This window comes from Canis lupus, chromosome 10, assembly GCF_003254725.2.
Source record: "Canis lupus dingo isolate Sandy chromosome 10, ASM325472v2, whole genome shotgun sequence".
Lineage (NCBI taxonomy): Eukaryota > Metazoa > Chordata > Mammalia > Carnivora > Canidae > Canis > Canis lupus.
The window spans coordinates 17,655,109-17,680,282 of record NC_064252.1 but is presented as its reverse complement, the minus strand read 5'-3'; the positions used below and the strand labels follow the sequence as shown (position 1 = coordinate 17,680,282).

The 25,174-nt window shown below is 68.5% G+C and overlaps 1 protein-coding gene across 4 annotated transcripts; it reads right to left on the bottom strand.

Annotated features, from left to right (window-relative positions):
- Positions 1-114: 114 nt before the first annotated feature.
- Positions 115-24,966, bottom strand: PLXNB2 (plexin B2). Of its 4 annotated transcripts, none has more exons than XM_025455317.3 (37): positions 24,831-24,917; positions 15,341-15,393; positions 10,784-11,870; positions 10,390-10,572; positions 10,179-10,307; positions 9,683-9,783; positions 9,467-9,593; positions 9,080-9,233; positions 8,856-8,970; positions 8,668-8,776; positions 8,485-8,586; positions 7,950-8,042; positions 7,661-7,742; positions 7,408-7,568; positions 7,173-7,321; positions 6,949-7,057; positions 6,710-6,846; positions 6,422-6,592; positions 5,938-6,067; positions 5,626-5,853; positions 5,348-5,542; positions 5,005-5,144; positions 4,809-4,909; positions 4,444-4,673; positions 4,145-4,326; positions 3,799-3,865; positions 3,507-3,653; positions 2,952-3,108; positions 2,718-2,818; positions 2,562-2,646; positions 2,282-2,436; positions 2,035-2,195; positions 1,814-1,961; positions 1,640-1,704; positions 1,449-1,524; positions 1,059-1,133; positions 115-982 (listed from the first exon to the last, which is right to left on the bottom strand). In XM_025455317.3, the coding sequence occupies exons 3-37, from the start codon at positions 11,855-11,857 to the stop codon at positions 878-880; spliced, it is 5,544 nt and encodes a 1,847-aa protein (XP_025311102.1). In that variant the 5' UTR covers positions 11,858-11,870; positions 15,341-15,393; positions 24,831-24,917; the 3' UTR covers positions 115-877. The 4 variants fall into 4 exon arrangements, with proteins under 4 accessions (XP_025311102.1, XP_025311127.1, XP_025311118.1 ...); XM_025455342.3 differs by having other exon boundaries at positions 5,348-5,524; XM_025455333.3 differs by lacking the exon at positions 15,341-15,393 and having other exon boundaries at positions 24,831-24,966.
- Between the last annotated feature and the right edge of the window lie 208 nt (positions 24,967-25,174).

Below are 25,174 nucleotides of genomic sequence, written 5' to 3'. Positions count from 1 at the left end.
TGCGTGCCGGGGAGCCCCAAGGGGGACACCCTGCAACCATGTCTGGCCTGGTAAGGGGGGCGGCAGGCAGGGACGCACATATGCCCCAGTGCCAGGAGGAACCCAGCCAACCAGCAGAGTGAAAAACACAGCTATATTTGATTTACAATTAACAAGATTTACAAAAGGGGGTAGGGGCGAGGGCGGTCCTGGCGGAGCTGCTCCCGGACCCCAGCCTGGGCCCGGCCTCCAGGACGGCCTGTCAGACAGGCTGAAACAGACCCTCCGCCTGCTGGGTCCCCTCTGGCCGCCTGGGCCTCGACGTCTGACGTCCAGCTTGACCTGTGAGGTGAGGCCCGTGGTGCGGAGTCCACCCGGGGTGCCAGCGCCCCACAGGGCCGGCCGGGTGAGGTCAGGAAGGCTTCGTACCGCTTCTCTCCTTCCGTCCCAGTGGGACAGACAGACACAATCTGGGTGCCGGGCCCTGGGGGCCACAGGCACTCAGACCTCACCCAGAGAGGCCAAACCCAGGATGCGAGGCGGCTGCTGGTGCTCAGGGAGGGGGAGTGGAGGCCCAACTGCCCCCAACGACCCAGCACGGCTCCAGGGCATAAGGCACGTTTGCGAATCACTTGGTGTGACAGAACACCTGGTGCTGGTTCTGCAGGAGGGGCTGGTGCTGGCGGGCGCCCGGCAGTATTGCTGAGAAAGATGCTACACACACCAGACACCGAGACAAGGGCTCCCCCGGGGGCGTCTTCCACATGCCCCGGGGCTCTTGCTCTGCTGGTGAAAGGTAAGGGCCTCGCCACTTGGCCTCGTCTTCAGGGGCCGCCCCGTGACTGACACGGGGCATCACGCACCTGTGCCCAGAGACCGTGGTGGCAGAAGTTGGAGGTCAGAGGTCTGTGACTTTGTTCTCCAGCGCAGCCGCGATCTGCTGGAGGCGAAAGGCCAGCTGCATCTTCTGCGCGGCGGGATCCTCCTCCAGGGCATTGATGATCTGAGGGGGGCTCACGTCAGACCGCGGCAGGGACCCAGGGCCCGGGCGCCGCCACCCCTGGGAGGACGGCCCTTACCTCGTCGTAGTACTTCTGCGTGTACTGGTAGAGCTGGTGCAGGGCCACAAGGGTGTTCAGGGAGTCTGTGTGCGCCTGGGGGGTGGAGGTGAGTGTATGACCCGGGGTGGCGGGAGGGCAGACACATAGAAGGCTTCCAGCTGTGGGCTGGCCACGGACACACACTCCCCCAGACACACCGACACGGCAGGCAGGGCCAGCGCAGCACCGCACAGGGCGCATGGAGCCCACGCCTGCCGGCCCATCATCTGCCCCCCCCCCCACTTCTCTCCTGTAGGCACCACTGGACCCCGCCCCCCTCCAGAGCACAGTCCCTGCCCCACTGGGGGGCCCCCAGCCTGCAGGCTTCGGGGCAGGGGCAGCTGGGGTCCACCCCGCATCTTCTCTCACCCGCGAAATCTCTGCCAAGTGTGTGTTCATGTCCTGGTCGCTGACCTGCACCATCTGTCGGATTCCCTTGTAATAACTGCAGGGGAGAGGGGGTGCGCTCAGGGCAGGGGTGAGGCCTCCCAGGCAGGGTGGGAGCCACCCCCAGGGGCCGAGGGTGGGTGCCAAGGTCGGGCAGAGGGGAGGGCACTCACTCCTCTACCATCTTCTTATAGGTGGAGATCTCCTTGGCGTAGAGCAGCTTGTTGCTGGGGGAGTCCTGGGGGCACAGACAGGAGGGGGTGTCGGCGGGGGGTCCCAGGCCCCACCCCAGGCCCTCGTCCTGAGCCCAGCCTCAGACGCCCTCCCGGCCTGTGGGCTCCACTCACGCGGCTCAGCTTGTGCTCGGTGCGCGTACAGGCGTCCATGAAGGTCTGCGCAATGACCGACAGGGAGGAGTCCACCACCTCGTGAACGTGCACGTCGAAGATGAAGTGCGGGTTCTTGAGAATGTTCACCCAGAACCGGAGTGGTAAACTGAGGCAGGGAGACAGGGAATGAGGGGCTGCGGACCGTGGGGCGGGGTGGGCAGCCGGAGGGGAGCCCCCACCTGTTGGTCTTCCAGATGTGGATGGTGTCCTCGTCCTTGATGTCGTGCTTCTCCGCCTGCTCGTCCAGGAAGTCGAAGAAATACTTGACGGCTGGTGGCACCGCGTGTCCGGGTGCCAGGACGCTCTGGAAGAAGTTGTCCACGAACTGCTGCAGTGTGCCCTGCGGGATGGCAGGAGCACTCAGCATGGAGGGGGCGCGGCCAGCGCCCAGCCAGTGCTGGGCCAGCGCCCCCCTGCTGCACCCACCTTGACGGACAGCAGACGCGTCAGGTAGATCTCGGTGATGGCCTTGGTACGCTCCTTCTCCTTCACGCTGCCCCGCTTGGACTTGCCCTCATCCACCTCGTCCGCCAGCCGCACCAGGTGCCACACGCGGTTCTCCTCCTCCAGGAGGGCGTGGCCTGCGGGGTGGGGCGGGGTGGGGGTGAAGGACCAGGCTGGAGCCTGGCACCCCCCCTCCCAGCCAGGGCGGCACAGAGCAGGCGCCAGTCCACGCTGAGAGCACAGGCTGAAGGGAGGGACTCACGCTCCCCGGGCAGGTCCGGCTGGCTGTCCTCCGGCTGCTGTGACACTCCCACCGTGGACAGGATGAGCGTGGCTCCGTCCCGGACCTGGGGCACGGCCGTCATGAGGGCAGGCCCCGCCCCGCGCGTGGCCCCCCACGCCCCGGCCCCCCACTCACGTTGTAGTGCATCAGGGTGTTGATGCGCTTCCACCGGCCCTCCCGCTGGGAGGTCAGGTCCAGGTCTGACAGGATCTGGGCCGTGGAGCCTGGACGCCACTCTGGAAGGACACAGCCCAACACCTGGAGCCCGGCCCCATAGAGCCCAACTCCCACTGGCTATCCCTCCACCGCCGGCCAGCCCTGGGCCCAAGGGCAAGACCCCTCCCTGGGGGACACAGGGACCTTGCTCACCGAGGACCACACTGTCAGCCTTTGGCCAGCGGGAGCACGGCTGCGTGCGGTACACCTGGTCGATGATCTTCTCCTTGACCTGGGAGATGGTGTCACAGTTGAGGACCTTGACTGGGATGGCATCTGCGCCTTCGTCTTGGACGATCACGCTCACTGTCTGCAGGAGGACACAGAGTGAAGAGCCAGCGTGGGGGCCTCGCTCTCCCTGCCCACCCCTGTGGGAGCAGCCCCGGCCCCCCGTGGCCACGCTGTCAGGTGGCGGGGGCAGCTCTGAGACCCTAGGGCACCGGGGGTGGCCTGGCCTGGCCTTGTCCCCACAAGCCCTGGTCAGCAGACTCTCAGGTGTGCCTGCAGCAGCCCCAGACGCCAGGACACGCAGTCTCTCTCCAGACACCCTTGAGCCCCAACAGCTGCGGGGGACTCACAACCCCTCTCTGGACTCAGCTGGGCCTGAGTCCCTGAATGGCCTCTAGCTCCCGGAACGGAGGCTGCCCAGAGCCCAGCGACATGGGGAACCCCGTCTGAGGCCCACCCCCACCCCGGCCCGGGGCTCACCAGGGGTGCGTACTCCACATCATCGCCCAGCAGCCCCGTATCGTTGAGCGTGTACTTGGCCTTCTTCTGCACGGCATCGACGGGCCCCTTCTCCACCTGATGCTTGATGGCCTTGAATAGCTTGTACAGGGGCTCGCCGGCGCTGTCCTGGAGCAACAGAGGGCAGCTCAGCCACGGGGGACCAGCCGGGCCCAACCCCCTGGGGATGCCACATGCAGGCGGACGTGTGGGGGGAGAGCGGGGAGAGCCACCTCACTCCTCCGCAGCCCTGGCAGGGCCACCGGGAACCCACCTTGAGGTACTGGTACAGGCAGATGGACATCCAGTTGGACAACATCCTCTCTACCACCGTCTCGGACCTGAGGGTGCAACGAGGTATTCGCTGAGTGGGGTACTGAGGCCCAGCGGCTCCTCTGGGCCCCACAGTGCCCTGCCAGGCTCAGGGCCCCGTCAGAACGCACACGTCCAGCCTAGACCCCCCCAGCAGCTTCCACCCCGTCCCACAGAGAGCAGAGGCCAAGGGCACCAGCGGAGATGCCCATGCTGCCAGCGCCACCGTGGCCGGCCACCCCCTCCCCACCCACGTGCAGTGGCTGAGTCTGCAGGCGAACCGGGCATGGCAGGTGCCTCACACACACCTGCGCAGCATCAGCTTGGGGTTCTTGGCCACCACGTACTGCTCCATGAGCTCTAGGAAGAGCGTGCGCATGATGTCCGTGTAGTACTCCAGCTTCCCGTGCAGCGCCACTGTCAGCAGGGACGCGAAGTAGACCTTGGCGCGGGCGGAGAACTCGCGCTGGCTCTCCAGGGTGTGGATAAACTGCCAGGGCCGGCGGGGGGCAGGCGGTGAGCGGGGGAGCGCTGGGGGGCTCCCCACGACAGACACCCTGCCCCCACTGCTCCCCTGCCCCGCCCCACCCACCCTGGCCCCACTCACAGTGACCAGAAAAGACTTGCTGTTGAGCAGGTTGGAGAACTGGTACAGGGCCTGCTCTACCACAGACCGCCGCGACTCGGGGATGTCCAGTCGGCCCGTGATCATCACGTCCTTGTCGCCGTCCTTCGAGGGCAGGAAGAAGACGCGGTCGGTGTAGGTCTTGTAGTCCAGCACCGGGATGCCCGCCTCGTGCACATCGTTGGTCTGGTCCTCCATCTCGATCATCAGGTCTGGGGGGAGGCCAGGGTGAGGCAGTCTGCCGCCTGCCCGCCTTCGTCCCCAGCCTTCCAGTCCCAGGAGGTGCCCTCCCCCGGAGACCCCAGTCCCAGCAGTGAGCCTCCCGCCTGGCTGCCCGGAGGCCCTACCTGTGAACTCCTTCTTGCAGCGGTCCCGCACGCTCTCCTCCAGGCCCTCCAGCTGGGACTTGATCTTCTCGTATTCGCGCTCCGCCTGTTGGCTCTTCCTCCTGGGGGCACAGGGAGGTCACTGGGCCTGGCCTGCGTCAGGCTGCTCGCTGGCTCAGAGCCTGCGTGGGGTGCTGTGTGTGGCCAGGGGGCTCACCAGTAGCAGTAGACAGACACGGCAATGACCACCACCATGGGCACGATGACCAGTGGCAGGATGAGGCTGAGTGGCACGTCGCTCGCCCTCGTGTCATACTCCACACGGCCCAGGACCCACTCCCGAGACCCGAATTTCACCTGCAAAGATGGGGCATATGTGGCTGTGATGGAGAACCCCCCCACCCCTGCCCTCCCCTGCCCCTGGGGCCTTGGCACACCCCCCCCACCCCTGCCCTGCCCCTGGGGCCTCGGGACCCCCACCCCTACCCTGCCCCTGGGGCACAGAGCCCCATGACCCCCACACCCCCACCCCAGCCCAGTGCCCACACGACCACACGCACGATGAACTCAGGCAGGTTATGCGTCGTGTCCCTCTTCTGCCGCCGCTTCGGGGGAGGCTGCACCTCGGGAGGCTCGCAGTACAGATCCGTCTCTGTCAGCGTCTTCATGATGCACCGTTCGGCACCAACAAAGGCCTCGGCCTCGTGAAGCGTCATTGCCTTGTTGAGGTTTGTGCCCTGGGGGGAGCACGCGGCCTGGAGGGAGTCAGGGACACCTGGGCGGCCTCTCCTGCTGACCACCCACCCCGCCCCCACCCCTGGCGGAGGCCAGTCCTCACCCGGGCATGGATGAGCTTGTTGACCTGCTTCTTGACGCCCCCCGTGAAGTTCTCAAAGGTGGGGTCGGCCACGTACTCAAAGGCCCCGGCCTCAGTCCTGAGCAGGGCACGGTGCCCGTCCATCTGGATGAGGGCCGTGAGGTTGTAGGCCTCGGGCTCCTCGGGGACCGCCGGGGACGAGAACACGACCTTGGAGTCGTTGTAGAACACGTACTCCGTGCCCACGACCTGCAGGCCGAGGCCAGGCCGTCAGGCCCTGTGGCCCAGGGCCCCTGCCGCACCTCCCGGGGGGCCCGCGTGCCGAGGACTGACCGTCGTGGGCTGCAGGAGCCCGGCCTCCCGCCGCTGCCGCCAGGACTGCAGGGGCTCGGCTATGACCACCATAGCGAATCTCTGGATGAGGCTGAAGCCCTGGCCCGTGACGTTGATGCTACGGCCACCACTGCGGACAGGGGGCAGCGCCTGAGAGGATGGACCTGGGCAAGCCAGCTCCCGAGCGGGTGCCCTGCCAAACTGTGGCCCCGCCCCGCACTTGGGGTGCAGGTCTGTGCACACGGGCACCCGCGACCGTGACTGTGAGCACCGCCATCTGTTGGAAGTTGGGGGGGCGGCAATCTGGGCTTCTAGGAGAGCTGATCTGGGGGTGTAGTGGGGTTCCCTGGAGGCTCCCCTGCTGCGCAGACCAGCCCCACCATGCCCTCAGGGCCTAGTGGGCAGAGGACGCCTGGGAAGTAGCCGAGAGGGGTGAGCGCACGGTGGGGGCCCCCAGCTGGCCAGGAGGGGAGTGAGGCCACACCTGACGAAGCTTCGCAGTGGTTCGAAGGCCCGTAGCACTGGGTTCTCGCGGTAGGTGAAGAGGACGCCGGGGCTGGGCACCCGGGAGCCCCCGTAGTAAATCTCCAGGGGCAGCTCCCCCAGCACGGACTGTGGGCCGGTGACACACTGCAGCTGTGCCCCAAACTGCGTCCTGGGGGTGGGAACTGCTGATCAGTGCCGGCCCCAGCCCTGGGGTCAATGGGCCAGGTTGGCCCCACTGCCCCCACCCCATCCCCCAGAGATTCAGCAGCCCGCAGACGACACCCACACTTTACAGGGGACGTCGTTGAGGGTCACCCGCACGTCCTCCTCAGAGCCCGTGTCCAGATGGGTGCCGCTGATGGTCAGTGTGGTGCCTCCGGCCTGTGGCCCCTGTTTTGGGTCCACGCTGAGGGGCTGGGGCTGCTGGAAGAGGGGCAGACGCCTCGGATCAGGGCCAGGTGGTGGACGCACGACCCCGCCCCGAGTCCACAGGCGACCCTCGATGGTCAGAAGCCAGGCACTTACCTGGTAGGTGAACTGGACATGGGGTGGTGAGTGACCCAGCTTCCCGTTGACGTCCACCGTGACGCCCCTGGTGATGGGCCCCGCCGCAGCCTCAATGGCACACACGATCCTGGGTGAGGGACCAGCCGGGAGGACGCTCAGCGGTGGGCACCCGCACGTGCCTGGACCCGTCTTCCGCCGCCGCCCCGTCACCCGGCCCCCTGCCCTCCAGGCCGTCTACTCACCGGGTGGACACGGAGTAGCGCTCTGGCTCAAAGGCGCAGTTCTGGCCTGCCACGGTGACCCTCTTGACGTCATCCGCGGTGACCCCCAAATTGGACCCCAAGATCGTGATTCGAATGCCCCCGCCCAGTGGGCCCGTCTCAGGATGGATCTGGAAGGGGCAGAGTGCAGCTGACCCAGCAGCTCAGGTGGGCAGGGCTGCACGGGGGGCGGCGGGGGCGGGCGCAGGAGGCTCACCCTGGTGATGACGGGCGGTGGACACTCGGAGGTGGTGTTGCTGCACAGAGCCTCGTACACGCACCTGCCCTGCCCGGCGCACCACACGCACTTGTACGCTGGGTCGGCCGCCAGGCACAGGCTGCAGTCGCTCCGGCCGAAGGAGCAGTTGTACAGGGTGACTGGACGAGGAAGGGGGGTCAGCGGAGCCGCCCTGCCCATCCAGCCCTGCTTCCCCGCCTGCCCCCCCCCACAAGCCCAGCTGCCCACATACCTTGGAGCTTGCTGTCAACGTTCTTGCCGTAGGACTTGACGTACAGGTGCAAAGGCAGGGTCTCGTTGGCGTCGTGGGAGAGCTGGGGGGACGAGCAGGGACACCCCCTGTACTTCCTGCTCCCACTCAGACCCGGGGTGACCAGTGCGCAGTGGCCCATGCAGTCCCCTCACAGCCAAGGGGCAGCAGGGGAAGGCCTCCAGGTGGGAGGAAGCCAGAGCCTCACAGATGCAGACACCCTAGGCCACACTCCCTCTGCACTACCCCCTGCCTGCCCTGGGGGCCGTACCTTTGGGGTCCGAAAGAAGAAGGTTCCTGGTTCCTGGGCGCTCACCGGCTCCTCAAACTTGAGCAGGTCACTGCCCACGTGCAGAGAGGAACCCTGCAAGGAAGTGTGGTGAGGACGCCCGGACGCCCATCCCGCCCCCGGCCCAGCGCCGACACCTCTCTGCACCCCACACCTGTCACCCCAGCCACCCCATCTCAGGACTGCGCAGCCGCCCCCAGGCATTCCCGCCACGGTCACCACCACGGTGTGGCCCCATCCCGGCCGCCCAGCCACCCGACACCCAAACCATAAAACTCCATCTCCCACTCTCTGCCTTCGTTCAAGGCCCGTCTGAATGACCCCATGTCCCACTGGCTTCTCTGCCCCCAAATACGTGGGCAGCACCTCCCTCGAGTGCTGGGGTCCTGAGCCAGGGGAAGCTCGAGTGAGCACCAGGCACTTTGACTCTGGTTTTGCAAGAAAGGGGCTGTGACCGAGCCCTACAGACCATCCAGCAGCCCCCATGGCCCCTCCCGGGCCCCACAAGTGCCCCCACCTTCACCGTCTCCAGGTTCTTGCCCTGGAAGGTCACATCTGTCTCGTGGTTCATGGGGATGACCAGGGGGCTGGGGTTCAGGAACTGGGGGCAGTTGTCCTCCTGGAGGGAACAAAGCTGGTCAAGGGCTGCCCCGCCAGCACCCAGCAGCCCGGCTCCCAGCTGGTGCCCACAGACGCTCACCATGTGGGCGCGGACGATGCCGTCCTCGGGGTTGGGGGAGGCCTCCCGACACTCGTGGTAGCGCAGGTCCCACTGGCAGGTCCAGCGGTTGCTTGTGCAGGAGATGCACCTGGAGGAGAGGGCAGTGAGGGGTGCCGGCCACGGCGCGGGCTGGGCAACAGGCACCCTGGGCCAGCAGGGACACTCACGGCAGGTTCTCTGCCAGGCTCATGGCCTCCCGACAGTCGTAGAATGGGTACTGGTGGGACGTGAGGAAGGTGTTGTTGCGTCTGAAGCGCAGCTGGATGCTCACGGCCACGTGGTCTGCAGACGGCAGATAGGGACGGCATCAGGCAGGCACCGGGCGGGTGGGCAGCAAGGCGTGTCCCCGCCCCCCGGCTGCCCCAGCCCCCCTGCTGTGTGGAGGCCTCACCTTGGCCGGCCGGTGTGCGAGGAATGGTGTGCGGGGAGTTGCAGATGACCACGTCCCCTTCCACGCGGGCAGCGTGTGCCGGCGAATTCCCGAAGAGGCACAGCAGCTCGTCCTCCTCGCTCAGGGCTGGGAGGGGGCTGACGGTCAGCTGCACCTGGGGAGGGCGGGCGGCTCACAGCGGGGCCCTCCGCCCAGGGCACCTGCCCTCTGCCCACGCCAAGCCCTGGGCAGGGATGGGGAACCCAACTCCTCACTGGGAACAGGCCCCTGTGCTTGTCCCAGGTCATGTGGGCCAGGGGAACCCCACAGAGGGCAGGCTCCTCGTCCATAGCCTCCGCCAGTGGGAGCCCCACCCCGGCCCGGCCCCGGCCCTGCCACACCACGCACCTCGCCCTGCGCCCGTCGGCTCATGTTCTGGGGCTGCGCTCCGGTGACAGCCACACAGGCCTCGTCACGGCTCCACAGCCAGTGGCCGCTCTCCTCTGCCCGAGGGCACTCAACCCTCCTGGTGCATCTACAGGGGCAGGGTGGCCTCAGACCTGCGCCTGCCGGCCCACCCGCCGTCCCCAGCCCCCCGGCCCCCCAGCCCCCCCGGGCACTCACCGTCCCTCGACAACGCACCAGCCGCAGTAGGGGTCCTGTGAGCTGCGGCACTGCTGGCAGCTTGGGTAGATGTGACACTCCTGGACCGGCAGCCGGAACACCTGGGCGCAGCAGCACTGTGAGCCAGGCTGCCACAGGGACCGGCCCCTTGGGGTCACGGGCGAGGGCCCACCTTTATCTCTGAGCCTTAAAAACCTGCTGCCAGCGGGAGGCCTGGGGTCCAGGGGCAGCGGCTCTGAACCGCCCCGCGGCTTGAGGTGCCTGGGATCATGGGGCGTCCGGGGGAACAAGGGGCCCAGCCGCCCTGTGCACCTCGAGACCCCTCAGTGGAGGGGGCCTGGCCCACGTCCCCATGGTCGGGGCCCCTGCCTCTGCTCAGAGCAGACGCATCGCTGCAGCCCGAGACCAGGAAGCGGCCAGACACGGCTCGGGGTGGCACCGAGGCTGCCCCGCCCCCCGTCACCCGCACCCCCTCCTCCAGGGCTCCTCGGCCCACCTTGTCCTGGGTCATGGCGTAGAGACTGGTCAGGTTGGCAGACAGTGCCAGGTCCCGCTTGATTCTCTTGTTGATCTCCACGAGGATGGAGCCGTACTCCGCGGAGGTGCCGTCCGGGGCAAGGTACACCTGCGGGCGGAGGGCCGCGCATGAAGATGGGGCCGTGCACAGGTGGCCCCCGGGAGCCGCCCGCCGCAGCCCCGGGCCTCACCTTGAGGACCCGGCCGTCGGAGGTGCCCAGGAAGGCGACCGTGTGGCCGTTCTCGGTGGTCACCACCACGGCTGTCAGGTTCAGGCCGCCGCGCTGCAGCACGGCCGTGGCTGTGAGTCCGTCTCTGCTGCCCAGCGGGTAGGGCAGGTGCTCCGAGCCGCACGGGAAGCTCTCGCTGGCGCCCTGTGGACCGTGGCGTCAGCTCTGGGCATAGGCCCCGCGCCCTGCTTGAGGCCTCCCAGCCCCGTCCCCACACACGCCCCCGGGGGCCAAGACCCCCCGAGGGAGCGACCCGCGAGTGGGACCCGGCTGGTGACAGCTCGCCCCCGCGCAGGGCGTCCTCACAGCTGGTGCTGCCCAGACACCCACGGGAGCAGGTGCGGAGGCCACGTACCGTTCCGTGGCCGCCACACTGGATTTCGCCGTGGAAGGGCTTGTAGAAGGTGTCTCGGCCCGCCTCCCGGGAGCCGGTGTAGCAGGCGTTGCGGTTGGCCTCCATCTTGGCGTGGACCTCGTCGAGCGGGAACAGACAGAGGCCTGCGCGGGGGCCCCCGGCGCTCCGGCCATCCCTGCTGAACACGGCGTACAGCACCCTGCCGGCACCCGGCCCAGCCACGGAGGCCGCCAGGCACGTGCTGAAGCGGAGTGCCTGGGGGTCGCTGGGGTCGCGGCACTGCAGGTCCAGCTCCAGGTAGGAGTAGTAGAAGGGGTCCTGCTTGCACATGCGAGCCAGGAGCGTGCGGTTCCGCGGCGGGTGCTTGTCCTGCTGGTTGAAGACGAAGAAGACGTAGAGGCCGTCCTCAAAGGCGGCCACAAACTGCTGCGTGTTGGCGGACAGGTACCCGGCCTTGTAGGTGGCGTGGTCCGTGTAGGCCTCGAAGGCCTCCCTGCCCTCGGTCCGGTCCAGCAGGCGCGTGCTCACGATGATGCCGTTGTCGTGCGGCCCGTTGCCTTTGCCCACGAACAGAACACGCTCGCCGCCAGGGCTTGTGGCGCTCACCAGCCCCACCGTGCTCACACTCTCGTCGTTGCTGGCCACGAAAGACTTCTCGCCACTACCGTCCTCGTAGAAGAGCAGCGTGGAGATATTGTTGAGCGCACGCAGGGCACAGATGCCCTTGAAGAGGCTGCCGCACTCGACCAGGCGCTTCCCGGGAGGGTCCAGCAGCAGGAGCTGGTTGACGTTGTCCGTCTGCACAGCCTCATGGCACTGGCTCGGCTCAATGGGCGGCGTGCACTTCTTGTTGTCCAGGGCCGGGCCGGTGGCCGCCTGCTGCTCCAGCTGCAGCTCGGCGCTCAGCTGGTAGAGCGCGTTCACCGCCCCCAGGTATACCACGCCCGACGCCTCGTCCACCACCAGGTGGTTCAGCTCCGTCTCGCTGCGGAACATGTCCAGCTTTCGGGGCCGCAGTCCTGCACCCGTGACCCCCAGGCCCAGGAGGGTCAGCGCCCAGAGCTGCAGAGCCATGGCCCCCCGCTCCCTGTGGGAAGAAAGCAGGATCAGGGGAGCCCAGCCCGGAGAAGGCACATGGAGGAAGCAGCCCCTCCAGGGCCTCTCCAGATACCCGCCCCCCAAGAACCAGAATGTAGGCCAGAGGGGGTGCCGGCCTCGAGCCCACCCCAGGGGGACCCAGTCCCTCCCTGCCTCCCGCACAAGGGACTGGGCGCCCTCCTCTCCATGGAGACTGACTCCCAGACCTTCTCGAGAAGCTCAACCTGTAACCCAACCTAGAGCTGGGGGACGGGCTCTCTGGCCACCACCACGGGAGCTGCAGGTGTGTGTGGCTGCCCCTGGGGCTCACACACCTCCAGGGCCTCCATACCTCCAGGTCCTCCACCTGCGAGGCAACAGAGCACCTCCTCTGGGAGGTCCCCCAGGCATTCACGCGTGTGCTCTCCCCACACCCTAGGACCCCAGGGCTCCAGCTGATCTGAGGGCACCCAGACCATGAGCCCCAGTGCACAGGCCCGGGCCAAGAGGGCACAGGCCTGGATGTGCCAACCGCTGACCACACACCTGTTCTACACCTGACTCTCGGAACGTGGTGCAACCTCACAGGAAACACAGGGACCCAGAACCTCAGATGGAAAGGAACTGGAACCAGCTGTGTGAACTGAAGGCCCCCACTTTCCTCAGTCGTCTCTACTCCCCACGTGGGGCTCGAACTCAACCCCGAGATCCAGAGTCACACGCTCCCGCCGATGCTCCTGCCGACGGAGCCTGCCAGGTGCCCCAGGACACACGAGAGCCACTCGGACCACAGCCCAGCCCTGCCTCCCCATCCAACACGCCAGCCAGCCCGCCCGCCAACCCCCAGGCCCTGCCAACCCCCAGGCCCGGACCCCAGGGGGCAGGACCCCGGGAAGAGTTTCCAGGAGCCGCCAGCCCTCGAGGGGGGCCAGGTCAGGCACATACGCAGGCCCAGGCGTCCGTGTGTGAGGGCTGAGCCACTGAAGCCAAGGCGGACAAAACGTCCCCAAGTTAGAGGACGTGAACATGTGGTTCTCCCCCCAAGTCAGGCACGGGGGCCGGGGAGACCCAGCAGGGCTGCTCGGCCTCTAGACCTCCTCCGCGCTGGGGGCTGGGGTCCCCCAGGGACCTGCTCCATCCTGGTCTGAATCCCCTGGGCATCCATCCTCTGCTGGGCCCTGCCTCCCGGGAGCCCCCGGCGCTCCGGCCTGATGCCTAGGGGGCCAGACCGGGCAGCGGAGGGAAAGGAGGGCCCCAGACAGCCCGTGCTGCCTTGCCCTCCCTGCATGTGCCCCCACTCCTCTACCCTGAGAACCCCTCTTCCAGGAAGGCCGAAAGCCACGTGCTCTGCTCCTGGGCCACAGGAGGCTTCGGAGCGCTGGCTTTGGGCAGGGAGGGCTGTGCTTGCTGGCATGAGCCGGCTTCACCTCCGCACCAGACTCCCTTCTCTGCTCGGGCCACCAGGCACCCCTGACCAGGCTGTGTCTTGTCTCCCCCGCCACCCTCCATTCTCAGGACCACGACCCTCCTTACCCCCTGGAGCAGTGTGTTGCAGTACAGCCTGCAGTGCTGCCGGCCCCCTGGCTGCTGCGCCACAGAACCCCCACCCAGGCATGAAGGGGACACCGCAGGGACCCAGGAGGGCCCCTGGCTGCCGGGGGCAGAGGCTGGGCAGGCGGCAGGAGAGCCAGAGAGGCCCCAAGGGGGTGACAGGGCTGGGGGACGGCCAGGCCTTTAGTCAGAGCCGGCAAGGTTTCAGGAGCCCGACTCCCAGGCTGCCCTCCACACCGAGGCCGGGCGCTGGGCACCCGTGGGCACTTCCCGGTGCCTGGTCCCTCCCTGTCCCTCCCAGGGAAGTAAAGGGCCGGGGGCCCGCCCCCTCATCCAGGGCCCGCCCCCTCGTCCAGCCCCCGCCCCGTGACCCAGGGCTGCGTCTGGGCCCAAAGTCCGCTTGGCGGCGCCGGCCAGGGCGACAGGGGTGGGCCTCCGAGCCCCTCGCCTCCCCGGCCAGGCCGCCCCCACCGGCCGCTCACCCCGCTCACCTGGCCCCGCGCCGCTGCAGACCCTGGCCCAGACCCAGACCCAGGCCCGGCGGCTCCCACCCGCCTGCTGGAGCGCGGAATGAAAGGAATGTTCCCGGGGCCCAGGGAGGGAGTGTGGGTGGGCGGGGGCGGGAACAGGGGCGGGGGCGGGGCCGGCGACGGCGTGGGCGGCACAGTCCCTAGTCCCCCAGTCGTCCCCTGACCCCCATCCCCCGGCCCCCACCCAGTCCCCGTCCCCCTCCCTGTCCCGGCAGCAGTGATTCCCCCCCCCCCCTCCCCCATGTGGACCCTCTGCGGGTCCGCAGGCTGCCGGGACTGGAAGCCACAGCAGGTGGGGAACTCTTGGGCCCCGCTCCAGCTCGGAGCCTCCCCCAGCCCTGCTAACTCACAGCCTTGGGGGGGACCCAAGAGGCAGACAGGTCGCAGTGCTTAAAAAGAAAGCTGCGGTCTTCTGGTCTTCCTCCAGTTAACATCCGTGTCACTAGTCCCTCAGCGGGGAGGCCAGCGCGGTCCCCCCAGGGCCCCGGGTCTGGGGCAGCATCACTGCTAGAGCTGGACCAGATCCTGCCCAGGGTTCCTCAGGGTGGCGGCCACCCTGAGGCTTAAATCCCAGCGTTCCGAACTCACCCCGCACCATGCGAGAGCCCAGATCACCCAGGGTGGCAGGAGGGCCCTAGGTCAGAGGCAGCGGCTCCCTCCCCCCTTCCTGGGCAAACAAAGCCTCAGGTGACCCACCTGACCAGGAGCTCAAGCCTGTTCCAGGCGCCAGGCACAGCCGGCAAAGCTTCCTGCCCCTAGTGTTCCTACTGTTCCTGGAACGGCGCTTCCTGTTTTGAAGGCAGCCCCAGGACCCCTGGCTCACCGGGGCTGGCGGGGATTTCCTCAAGGGCATCGGCGGCCTTCTTCCTGGCTGCGGTCCAGAGGTGCACTTCCAAAAAGTTGCACAAACTCTGGCTCGTTGCTGGCCCAGAAAAACGTCTGGGCAGGCTCGCCTTCCAGAGCCCAGATTCGCAGCCCTCGAGACCCAGAAGACCCAGAGCCTGGCGCCTGCCAGTGTCAGCCAGCGTCAGTGGAGCCCACCCTCCCGAGGAGAGCAGGGCCTCGGGGAAGGGGGGACGGGAGGTGGGAGGGCTGCTGGCAGCCCCCAGGGCCAGGGCAGAGGGAGAGAGACACAGAGAGACAGAGAGACACAGGCCGCACGCACAGGGAGGGTGGGGGAGAGAATCTCAAGTGGACTCCAGGCCGGGCGTGGAACCCAATGCGGGGCTCGATCCCAGGACCCCCAGCTTAGCCGACGGAGCCCCCCGTGCGCCCCAGGGCCCAGCCAGACCGGAGCTCAAGGTCACCCACCACCGGTGGCAGGGGAGGCCTCCTCTAGCCTTGCCACGCGGCGGCAGCCCCCTCTGCCTTCCCCAGGTGGGGCCCAGCCTCCACTCACCCAGCCTCCAGGAGTCCAGCTCAGTCTCCGCCCTGCGCCAGCATCAAGATTCTCTAGGAAGCAAAGGAGCAACAGCGGTGTCACCCCAAGCCTGGCCTGCCTCCGACCGTCCACTCCACGGCTGGAGGGGGAGCAGCTCAAGGGGACACCTCCGACCTCCTCTGCCCCCTGCAGCCTGCTCCCAGCGCAGCCCTTCCTCAGACACCGGCCACCGGGTCCCTCCGGCCACTGGGTCCCTCCGTCCGTCCGCACCCCAACCCCAACGCGCACAGCATGTGGCCTTTCCCGGACACAAGCATGGGAGAAAGGGGGCAAGGACCAGCTTCCTTTTGTCATTGGTCTGTGGCCACCAAGTGCCTTTTTTCAGCCAGGTAGGTGTATTTGGTTAAAACACAAGTTGCTTTCTGAATAACAAGCAGGCGGGTGACCCCGAGCTCTACTCCCAAGCCGTGTGAACTTGCCTCACTTCCCCCCTGTGAAACGGAGACAGTCGTGAGCTCCCCGGGGACTAGTGATTCATTCACTAGAGCAAGAGCTAGCCTGTCACTGCAGCAGCCCTGCTCCCGTGTCCACCGCCCCCCCGCAGGGGACGCCTGTCCACGGACACCACGATGGCGATGCAGCAACCACCGGGCACCCAACCGGGGGACCCCAAAACACACGCCCGGCCGTGCAGGGGGTGGCGGCAGCACGGGATTCCTGCATCTCTGTGGGTCTAACTGCTGAGAAGTTGTAGAAGCCGCCTTTCAAACTGAAAACAGTAGTAAAGCCTGGGGGCAGGGAGGCCAGGCCTCGGTAGCAAAAGAACTTCATTTACCAGTTTCGGAAAAAGTCTCACAAGGACATGTTCCCGCATCGTCTAAACGCAGAGGCTTAACCACCGGACGCTAATGGGTGCCTCCCCCAGCATCCCCCCCCCCCCCCCCCCCCCCCCCCCCCGCCAGCCCTGGCCCTAGAGCCACCACCTCTCCTGGCCAATCCCAGCCCCCACCCCCCAGGACCAGCCCCAGCCCCACCCCCCAGGACCAGCCTACACCACGGGCCCCAATGTCTGGGGCAGCACTCGCCAACACAGAGCCGTCCCCCCACATCCCTGCAAGGCTGGGGCAGGAGCCGGGGCAGATCCGAAGGAGACCAGCAGGGGCGGAGCAGGGGCAGGGGCTCGCGCTTCGGGTGCAGGGCTGAGGCGCAGCCTTGGTCAAAGGAGCCGGGGCCACCCCACAGGCAAACTCAGGGGTGAAACCCCTGGTCAGGAGACGCAGCCTGGTGAGGAAGCAGCCGGGGTGCACACGGCCTCCATGGCCTGCCCTCCAGTCTGGCGTCTGTCTGTCTGTCCGTCCGTCCAACCATCCGCAGCAAAGGTGAGGGCGGCTGCCTCCCCCCGGCCCACGCACCCCGCGCACCAACACCAGGCTCCTCCAGCAGACACTTCCGGCAAGATGAAGCCTGGGCCCGTCCTTCCTCAGCCACCCCGGCGGCCGTCCCACACCAGGGTGCCTCTGCCAACTCCCCAGCCGTGCCCCCCAGCGCCCCCAACAGCCAGCATCATGGGCTCTCAGGACGGCCACTTTCACTTCCCTCAGAAGGCAGCTCACGGGATCACAGGCCCCGGAGGCCTCGGGCCCCCCACCTCATAGTCTCACACCCACTGCTCCCCAGGCGACAGCCTCAAGGGCAGATGGCTGGAGCCAGGCTTTCGTTTTTTTTTGTTTGTTTGTTTTTGTTTCCAAGATTTTACATTGATCTCTACACCCAGTGTGGGACTCGAACTCACAACCCCGATCAGGAGTGTCACACTCCATCCCCTGAGCCAGCCGGGTAACCCCGGAGCCAGCCTTTTGGATTCAAACTCATGCTCAGTCGCTTTCTATCTTGGTCAGGTGGGTAGTTCACAAGGCCACGCTGTGCCTCAGTTTCCCCGCGTAAAGTGGGGGTGATAACATCGACCTCAGTGAACTGCCAGGAAGGGTAAGCAAACCCTATGGAAATCCTAGGGCTGTGCCTATGGGAGGCGGCACTCTGGGGGACTCGTCACCACCTCTGCTTTGCCACCCCTGCCCCATGGAATCCTGAGATAGCCACCCTGAGCTGGCCTGTGTGACAGTCCCCTGTCCTCTAGGGTCTGGGTCATCCCCGACGGGCCTGCCACAAGCGCATCTGCACCGAGCCAGTGCCTGGGGAACCAGCAGGTGCCCTGCAGCTGACCCCCAACCTCACACACGGCTGTCTCCTCCCACAGGCGGGGCAGACGGAGCAGGAAGCAGGCGAGCTGCCAGATGGGTCCCTGTGGTTTCCCTTGGGTGCCATCTCCCTCTAACCCATGGTCCCCAGGGCCCTGGCACGGGCAGGTTCTGCACCCCCCACACCCCAAGGAAGGTGAACAGAAGGCACCCGAGAGGCGGGTGCCTACAGCCCCCAGGGCTGGGTCAGCCCTTCTTCCCAGGACGCTCTTCTCTGCTTCCTGCTAACAGCAATTGGGGAGGTGGGGTCCAGCTTGGGGGCGGCCCCTGGCCAGGCCAGGATGGGGGGTGGAGGGGGCCCAGAGGCCCGGGGAGCACAGGCGGGGGTGGAGGGGGCAGGTGTGTGGGGGGGTGAGGGTCAGGTGGGGGGGTCCAGGTGGCGCAGGTGGGGGGCCGGGTGGGGGGGGCGAGGGGAGCCCCGCCGGGCGGGGAGCCAGCCTCCCGAGCCGCCCCTCCCCGCCCCGCCCCTCCCCCGCCGGCAGCTGGCAGCCTGGGGACCGGGCCTCAAGTCTCCCGACGAAAATGCAAATCTGCAATTAGCGGGGAGCGTTAAACAAATCAGAGGAAACAAAACAGGCCGAAGCGCCCGCAAATCGCCGGCAAATCCGAGCCTCGGCTGTTTCCAAAACAAGCGCGAGGGGGGGCGCGGCCGGGCGGGCGGGGGTGTGGGGGGCGAGCGGGGCCGGTCCGAGGGGCGCGGAAACAATGGGGCGCGGGTCACGAGGGCGGGGCGCGCTCACCTGCTGCCGGCGGCGCGGCGGCCGCTACCTGCGCGCGGGTCCGGGCCGCGCCACCTCCCCCGCCACCCGGCCCCCCCGCCGCCCCGCGACCCCGACCCGGGCGAGGCCGAGCTCCCGCCGCCCGGGCACCGAGGGCAGGGGCGGGGCGGGCGGGCGGGGCTCCAGGGACACACTGACGTCGCAGCCCCAGACTTGCGTCAGCGCCACCGGAGCCTCCCACTGGACCCCTCGCCGCCGGTGACGCTCCTACCTGCCACCCTGGGGCCGCCCTGGGCGCCGGGAGTCCGGCCTCTGGGTCCCCGTGGCGAGTCCCCACGGCCCAAGACCCCAGCACGGCGAGCACCCGACGGAGCCGGCCGCGGTGGCTTCTCAGCAGCCCAGGAGGGGTGAGCGGGGCCGCCTGGTCCAGCCCGGCCCTCAGGTGTCCCCGGGGCTCGCTCAACAAAGCCTGTGTGTGCTCGAGCCCCTCCCTCCCCACGCCTGCCCTGCAGCCCCTGCTCTGCCGCCCCTGCAGGTGTCCAGGGACAGCTCCCTGCAGCACCTCCCCATGCCCCTGCCCTGCATCCCCTGCGGGTGCCCACGGACAGCTCCCTGTGGCCCCTCCCCACGCCCCTGCCCTGCATCCCCTGCAGGTGCCCACAGAAGGCTCCCTGCAGCTGCCCTGCAGCCCGGTGGCCCAGAGAAGCCGGAGAACAGTTCCGGTGGCTGACAGGGCGCAGACCCTCGGTGCAGGCAGCAGTCGCCAGCCTCCTTGGCCCCCAGGCCCTCAGGGCAGCGTGGGCTCTGTTAGACTGGGTGCCCACCACCACCCAGCCCCTTCCTCCCGAGCCCCAGCCGCCCACGCTGAGGCCCTTCAGGATGCGCCCACCGGCCAGGGCCCAGGTTGCTGCTAGGACAGCAGTGCTTGCTCACGGCCCCACAGCGTCGTGCTCTGCACCAGACTCCGGCCTGTGGCCCGCTGACCCGTCCCATTGCTCGGCCCAAAGCCCGACAGCTTCCTGTGTGCCACCGAAGCTGCTGTGTGCCCCCCACTCCGCGCTCACAGAGCCCCAGCAGATGGCAGGGACCGGCCTTGCTTTTACGCGCGTGTGGACATCCTCCCGAGATAACCGGCGGGTGGCCTGTGGTCGGATAGCCACAGAAGGATGGGGTAAGGTGGGGAGGGGCCGCCTGAAGGTCGGACCCCACAGGGTGTCCACAGCACAAATGAGGCATGCAGCCACTGCATGGGTAGGAAGAGCAACTCGGACGGATGCCCAGACACAGAAGGGCCCCCAGCGAGAGGCTCAGTTCCCTCGTGCCCCACATCCATGCAGGAGGCGGAGGGTTCCCAGCGCGGCGGGTGGGAGCGGCTGGCTCTGACGCGGGGCCTCTCTGCCCATGCCCCTCCAAGAGCTGCTCCCCTCCGAGCTTCTCCCACGCATCTGCCCTCCCAGGCTCACCTCACAGCTGGCTGTGCGCAGGCCAGGGCAGCCTGAGGCTCACAGCAGCTGCGGGGCAGCTGCGGGGCGTGGAGCAGCCCCCGCCCCAGCCCCCTTCCTGGGCCCAGCCCCCTTCCTGGGCCGGGAGTGGGGGTGGGGCGGACGGGGGGGGGGGGGCTGCCGCGCGAGTGAGGAGTAAGCAAGGCCTGTAATCTCCCCATCAAGTCTGTCAGCGCCTCAGCGGTCACCCCAGCCCCGCCTCCTCTATCACTCCCGAACCCCACAATTAGCCCAGGGCGCCGTGCCAAGCCGCCACACCAGCCACCTCTCGCTCACGTGACCGCACACGTGCAGGCACACTCGTCTGGGACGCCCACGAGGGACCCTGCCGGCGCCCAGTGCGTCCCCAGGACAAACAGTGGCGGGGAGGAGCCTGGGGTACCCAGCGCTGGGGCCACCCCGTGCTGGCAGGGTGGAGGGGCAGGGCCCGTACGCAGGCCGCCTGCTGCCAACCAGGTGTCCAGTGGAGGCCAGGTTGGGGGCCCCGCCAGACGCACAGGGCTTGGGGTGCTGGGTGGGGCCTGGGCCAGGCTAAAGGTGGGGCGGCAGTTGGTACCCACAAAGGAAAACGGCCAGAGTTTGGGGAGGGAAGAGGGACCGGGAGCCCAAGCGAGGAAAGGCCCTGCTCAGCTGGAGGGGAGCTGCCTGCGACGTGAGGCAGGTGCTGGGGAGGCACCAGGGTGGCTGCGCTCTGGGGGGCGGGGGGGCGGGGAGGTGGGCGCTGGCCTCCCTGGGAGGCACGGGACGAGGCCCAGCTCCCTGAAGCCCCAGCGCCCCTCTCCCTCCCCTTGGTCTCCCATCCCCGATCAGGGGGCTGGGCAGGGGCAGGTGGACCACGCAGGACCCCCCACCGCGCCTTCTCCACCAAGGCCTCAGGCTCTGCGGACAGCCTGCAGACAGCCTGCGGCAGGGGTGGGAGCCTAGGATCCACGTGCAGCCCAGAGTCCCCACCTCTCTACAGCCGGGCCCACGTGGCCAGGTCCCCTGTCTTACCAGGCTGCCACTCCGGGGCCCCTGTACCGCAAGTGCCAAAGGCTTGCTGCAGCCCAGGACAGACCCAGGCCCCCAGAGCAAGGGCGGGGGTGGGGGCACAGCAGGCGGGGACAGCACCCTTCCCGTCCCCCATGCTGCCTGCTGGGGCCTCTCAGGACCTCAGCGCACCCTCAGCCTCCAGCAGCCAGCTCGGGGTCGCTGCGGACTGGGTCCGTGGCGTGCAGGCTCAGGGGACAGGGATGGGGACTTGAGGGCCAGCCAGAACTGCCCTGGGGGCACATGCCCCGCCGGGTGGCTCTGCTGACACAGGTGGGTCCTCAAGGGCTCCCCGTCCAACAGTTTTCTCTCTTGCTTTTCCTGGCAAGGGCGCCCAGCCAGGCAGCATTGGGCAGAGATCTGAGCTCCCCACTGGGCCTGTCCATCCCGGGCCTCACGTGGGACCTGCTGGCCAGCGGGCGCCACCCCGGGCTTCAGTCTCGGTGCAGCAGCGATATGTTGGGGCAGGGCTGCTGGCAGGGCTGGGGGCAGAATGCAGGCTGCTCCCCAAAGACTTCCTCTCCCTCGCCGTGGCCCCGGGGCCAGGACTCTCCCAGCACTGCCAGGTTCAAAGTCACGCCGTCCCAGGGCCTGGAGACCAGGGTGTGGACGCCGGCTACGCCCTGTCCCCAGATACCCCATCCCAGCCCGGGAGACTCTCGCACGCCCAGCACGCTGCTCCCAAACACTTGGGGGGTGGGAGAGTAGCCACCAGCCACATTGCATCGTGGCCCCGTCTCTGTGTGAAAGGGGTGCTGGGATGTGGGGGGGTGCGGAGACCCCTGAGAGAGACAAAGCGGGACACAGATGGCCAGCTCCAGGTGCGGGCCAGCCCTGCCCGCGTCCCTGTGAGCAGCCTGGTCACCGTCCTTGGCCACGGTAGGCTCCTTGGGGGCCCTGGGTCCAGCCACTGTTATGACTTTGTGAATCATGCACGGAGCAGACGATCAGAGACCCATGTGGGTGGCCTTCGGGCAGGACGGTGGCCTGACTCAGGGCCGGGCAGGGAGGCCTGGGCAGCTGAGGGAACCAAGGTCCTCCTGCCCGCGAGGCAGAGGGAAGCAGGCACCCGTCAGGAGATGTGAAACCAGGAGGGGAAGGGCGTGTGGGGTGGGGTGGGGGAACCAGAAGCGCGCCGCCCCCCCCCCAGCTGCCCCTGCTCCCCCAGCTGATCACAACGCCCAGATCCCAGATCCCAGATCCCAGATCCCGGTCTCAGCCTGTAATTTGAGTCCAAAGACAATTAGCCACAGGCGGCCCCACCCCACCCTACCCTCAGCCCCACCCCAAACACAAACACCCAGGAGGCTCTGGACAGACCTCTGCCCAGCCCCAGCCCGGCCCAGGCCCTCGCCCCAGGGAAGCGGGTCCCCCCCGCCCCCCCCCCCCCGCAGGACCCCCGCAGCCCCTCCACAGGGCCAGACTCGGGCATGGGTTCTGGTCGGATCCGCTGGCCTCAGCCTCCCCCAGACCCACACCCATGTCCAAGGCAGGGGTGACCCAGGAGGCTCCTCAACAGAGGAAAAACGCTCACAAGCACCCCCGCCGGCCCCCAGCGCCCCGAGGCCGGATGACCATGGCTGCAGCCCTTGCTGGCACGCCAAGGTGGCCCTGCCTGGGTCAGAGAAGGGGCTCCGAGGGAGGGTGCTGGACCCCATGGTCTCTCCCCACCAGAGCACCCCTCCCACCCAACGTCCCGGGGCTCTTGGGCTCTGGGGCCAGGGCGCACGCGCCCGCAGCGGCCTGAGGCCTGGGGTGCCCTCTTGGGAGGGGTGGGCCGAGGCCATCTGGAGCCCTCCCCAGGCCTCCAGCCCCCTCCCCGCCCCCTACAGCGCTTTCCAATCCAATCTCTTCCGCTCCACCGGCCTGGGCGAGGGCCAGGACCCCGGGCTCCCCGCGCCGCCCAAGCTGCCTGCTCCGGGACAGTCCCCGCTGGGCTGCCGGGCACCGGGCACAGGCTCGGGGCAGGCTCAGGCACGGACCCTGGGAGCCCACCCAGTGGCGGCCGTGTCCTGGACGGAGACCCACGAATGCCTTTGGTTGGTTCCCCTGGGAATCCGGGGGTGTGGGCTGGGCGGTCAGAGGCTTGGGGGGTCTGTGCGGCCCTCGGTGGCTGGGGTGGGGGTCTCGCCTGGAGCAATCTAAGTCCCGCCCCTACCTGTTCCCCGTCATCCCTGGGAAGCATCAGGTGTGAGTAACTCGCCAAGGTGTGTCCCTGAACCTGAACCCGCAGCGTCCCGGGCCGTCAAGCTACGTGTGCTGGGGCTGGAAGGGTCCCCAGCCTGGGCCTCCCCGCGCCCCACCCTGAGGACAGGACCTGGGGCCCCTCCAGCCCTGGGGCCCCTCCAGCCCTGTGGCCCCCCTGGAGGGGCCTGGGTCCACTCCAGGCCACCAGGCAGGCCTGCTGGGGCAGCCTCTAACCTCCAACCCAAGGGTGACGCATCCACTCCCTCCCACCCCGCCCCCGACCAGTCTGAGCAGCCTCGGGGTGGCAGAGCTGCCCAGACTTGCCCTTCCGTCCCTCCCTCCCGGTGCTCTCAGCCCTCAGCCCCGGAAGTGGATGCCTCTCCCAGGGCTGCAGCCTCCCCCCTTGGGTGGCTGGACACGGCTGGATAATCCAAAATAATTCCTTTTTGGCAGGCAGCCGGCGGAGGAGGGGGGACTCACATTCCAAACCCTTGTTTTTCTCAGTCACTTCCCTCCTCTCCTGGAGCAAGGAACCCCTGGCCAGACCTCAGGCCTCCTGAGGGGCCCACCCCAAACACCGAGGTGCTCCCCCCTTCGCCGTAGCGATCTGGCAAGAGGTGGGGGGCTCAGATCTGTGGAGCCCACTTGTTTGTCCTTTATCTTCTCTGGGAGTTCCTAAAAGCTGAGACGACACAAAAACACCCAGCAGGGTCAGCCAGGGACCCTCACCTCGGGGCGGGGGATGGGCTCTCCACCAGCTGCTCCACCCCGACTCCCAGACTGCGTGTGCAGGCCCCACCAGGGCAGCGTGTGGGCTGCGGGCTCGGGTCCCACAGCGCCCTCCACCCTGCTGCTCCCCCGGCCTCCATGGGGCCCAGCACTAGGCTGGGGGAGGCCTCAGGGGCTCCCTGCGCAGGAACAGGCCAGAAACCCCTCCAGGCCCCAGAACACGCCGCTGGCTTTGGGGCCCAGCTTTGCCCCCAGTCCTGACCCCGCAAAGACCATGGGGAGCACAAATAGACCCTTTCCTTCCTTTTCCAACTTGTTAGGAACAGCGGCTTTAGCGACGTGGCAGGAAGCTCGGGGCTCAAGTTTCGGGACCCCAGAAATCTGCTAATCAGCCTGAGCGCGGAGGAGTGGGAAGGGCCGTCCAGGAGGGCTTCCCGCAGGAGGAACCCCGCCGAGGTGGAGCGGGAGCGAACGCTCAGGGCCGGGGTAGGTGCCTGGACCACGCGGTTCTGGGGCTTCCTGGGCTCCAGAACGACCCTGAGCCCACACCGGCCAGCAGACCCGGGCGGCCTCCGCAGGCCCCGAGGACAGGTAGGCAGGCCGGCCGTGACACCAGCTGCCCTAGTCCCACCTTCTGGGCCCCGCACAGCCCGGGGCGCGCAGGGTGGTCCCCACCAGAGGCCCCGGGCGGCTGCGGAGGCGCAGGGCGGCGGGTCCAGCCTCCCCGGAACCGCGGCTGCGGCGGGGGCGGCTGGGTCGGGGCCGAGCTCCGGCGACCGGGAGACTGCACCCGGCCACGGCCCGGTCCGCGCAGGCGGGAGCGTGGGCGCGGAGGGAGGGGAGGGAGGGGCGGGAGGGCGAGGGGTCCCTAGGGCGCTGCGCGCGGGGCTCCCCGGGAACCTCCCCCCGCCCGGCGCCGGGCCTCGCCGGCCACCTGGGAGCCCGGGGCACACGGACCGCCGAGGCCCGATCGCGTCCGCGGGGCGGCAGCGGCCCCGGGTCCCCCGCGCCGCGGAGCGCCGACTGGGACCGGGCGGCGCCCACGGCGAGGCCCCCCGCTTGCCCCGCACCCGCGTCGCGGTACCTGCACGTCCGCCGCCGAGGCTCGATGGCGCCCGGGCCGCGATCCGCGCTGCGCTCCGGCCCGCGCGGCTGCCATGGAGACGGGCCTTTGTGTGGCCGAGGAGGGGCCGGAGCGCGCGGGAGCAGCCGCCCCGCCCCCGGCGGGGGAGGGGGAAGGGGAGGGGGGAGGGGGAGGGCGGGGAGGAGGCGGAGGCCGCCGGGCGGGGGAGGGGAGGGGGGAGCGGGGGAGGGGAGGGGGGAGCAGGGGAGGGTCCCGGCCCAGCGGGTCCGTCGCTTCGCCGTCACCCGGGTTCCAGCCAGCTTCTCGGCAGGCGGTGGGCATCCCCCGTCGCGTCCAGGCCACCA

What these genes read in the sequence shown, in the direction of transcription:
- PLXNB2 (XM_025455333.3), bottom strand. Translation starts at nt 11,857, where the DNA reads ATGGCTCTGCAGCTCTGGGCGCTGACCCTCCTGGGCCTGGGGGTCACG. An exon ending in ACGCCATGACCCAGGACAAG is followed by an intron (nt 9,784 to 10,178) that starts GTGGGCCGAGGA and finishes TGCTGCGCCCAG; the next exon opens with GTGTTCCGGCTGCCGGTCCA. An exon ending in AGAACCTGGAGACGGTGAAG is followed by an intron (nt 8,043 to 8,484) that starts GTGGGGGCACTT and finishes ACTTCCTTGCAG; the next exon opens with GGTTCCTCTCTGCACGTGGG.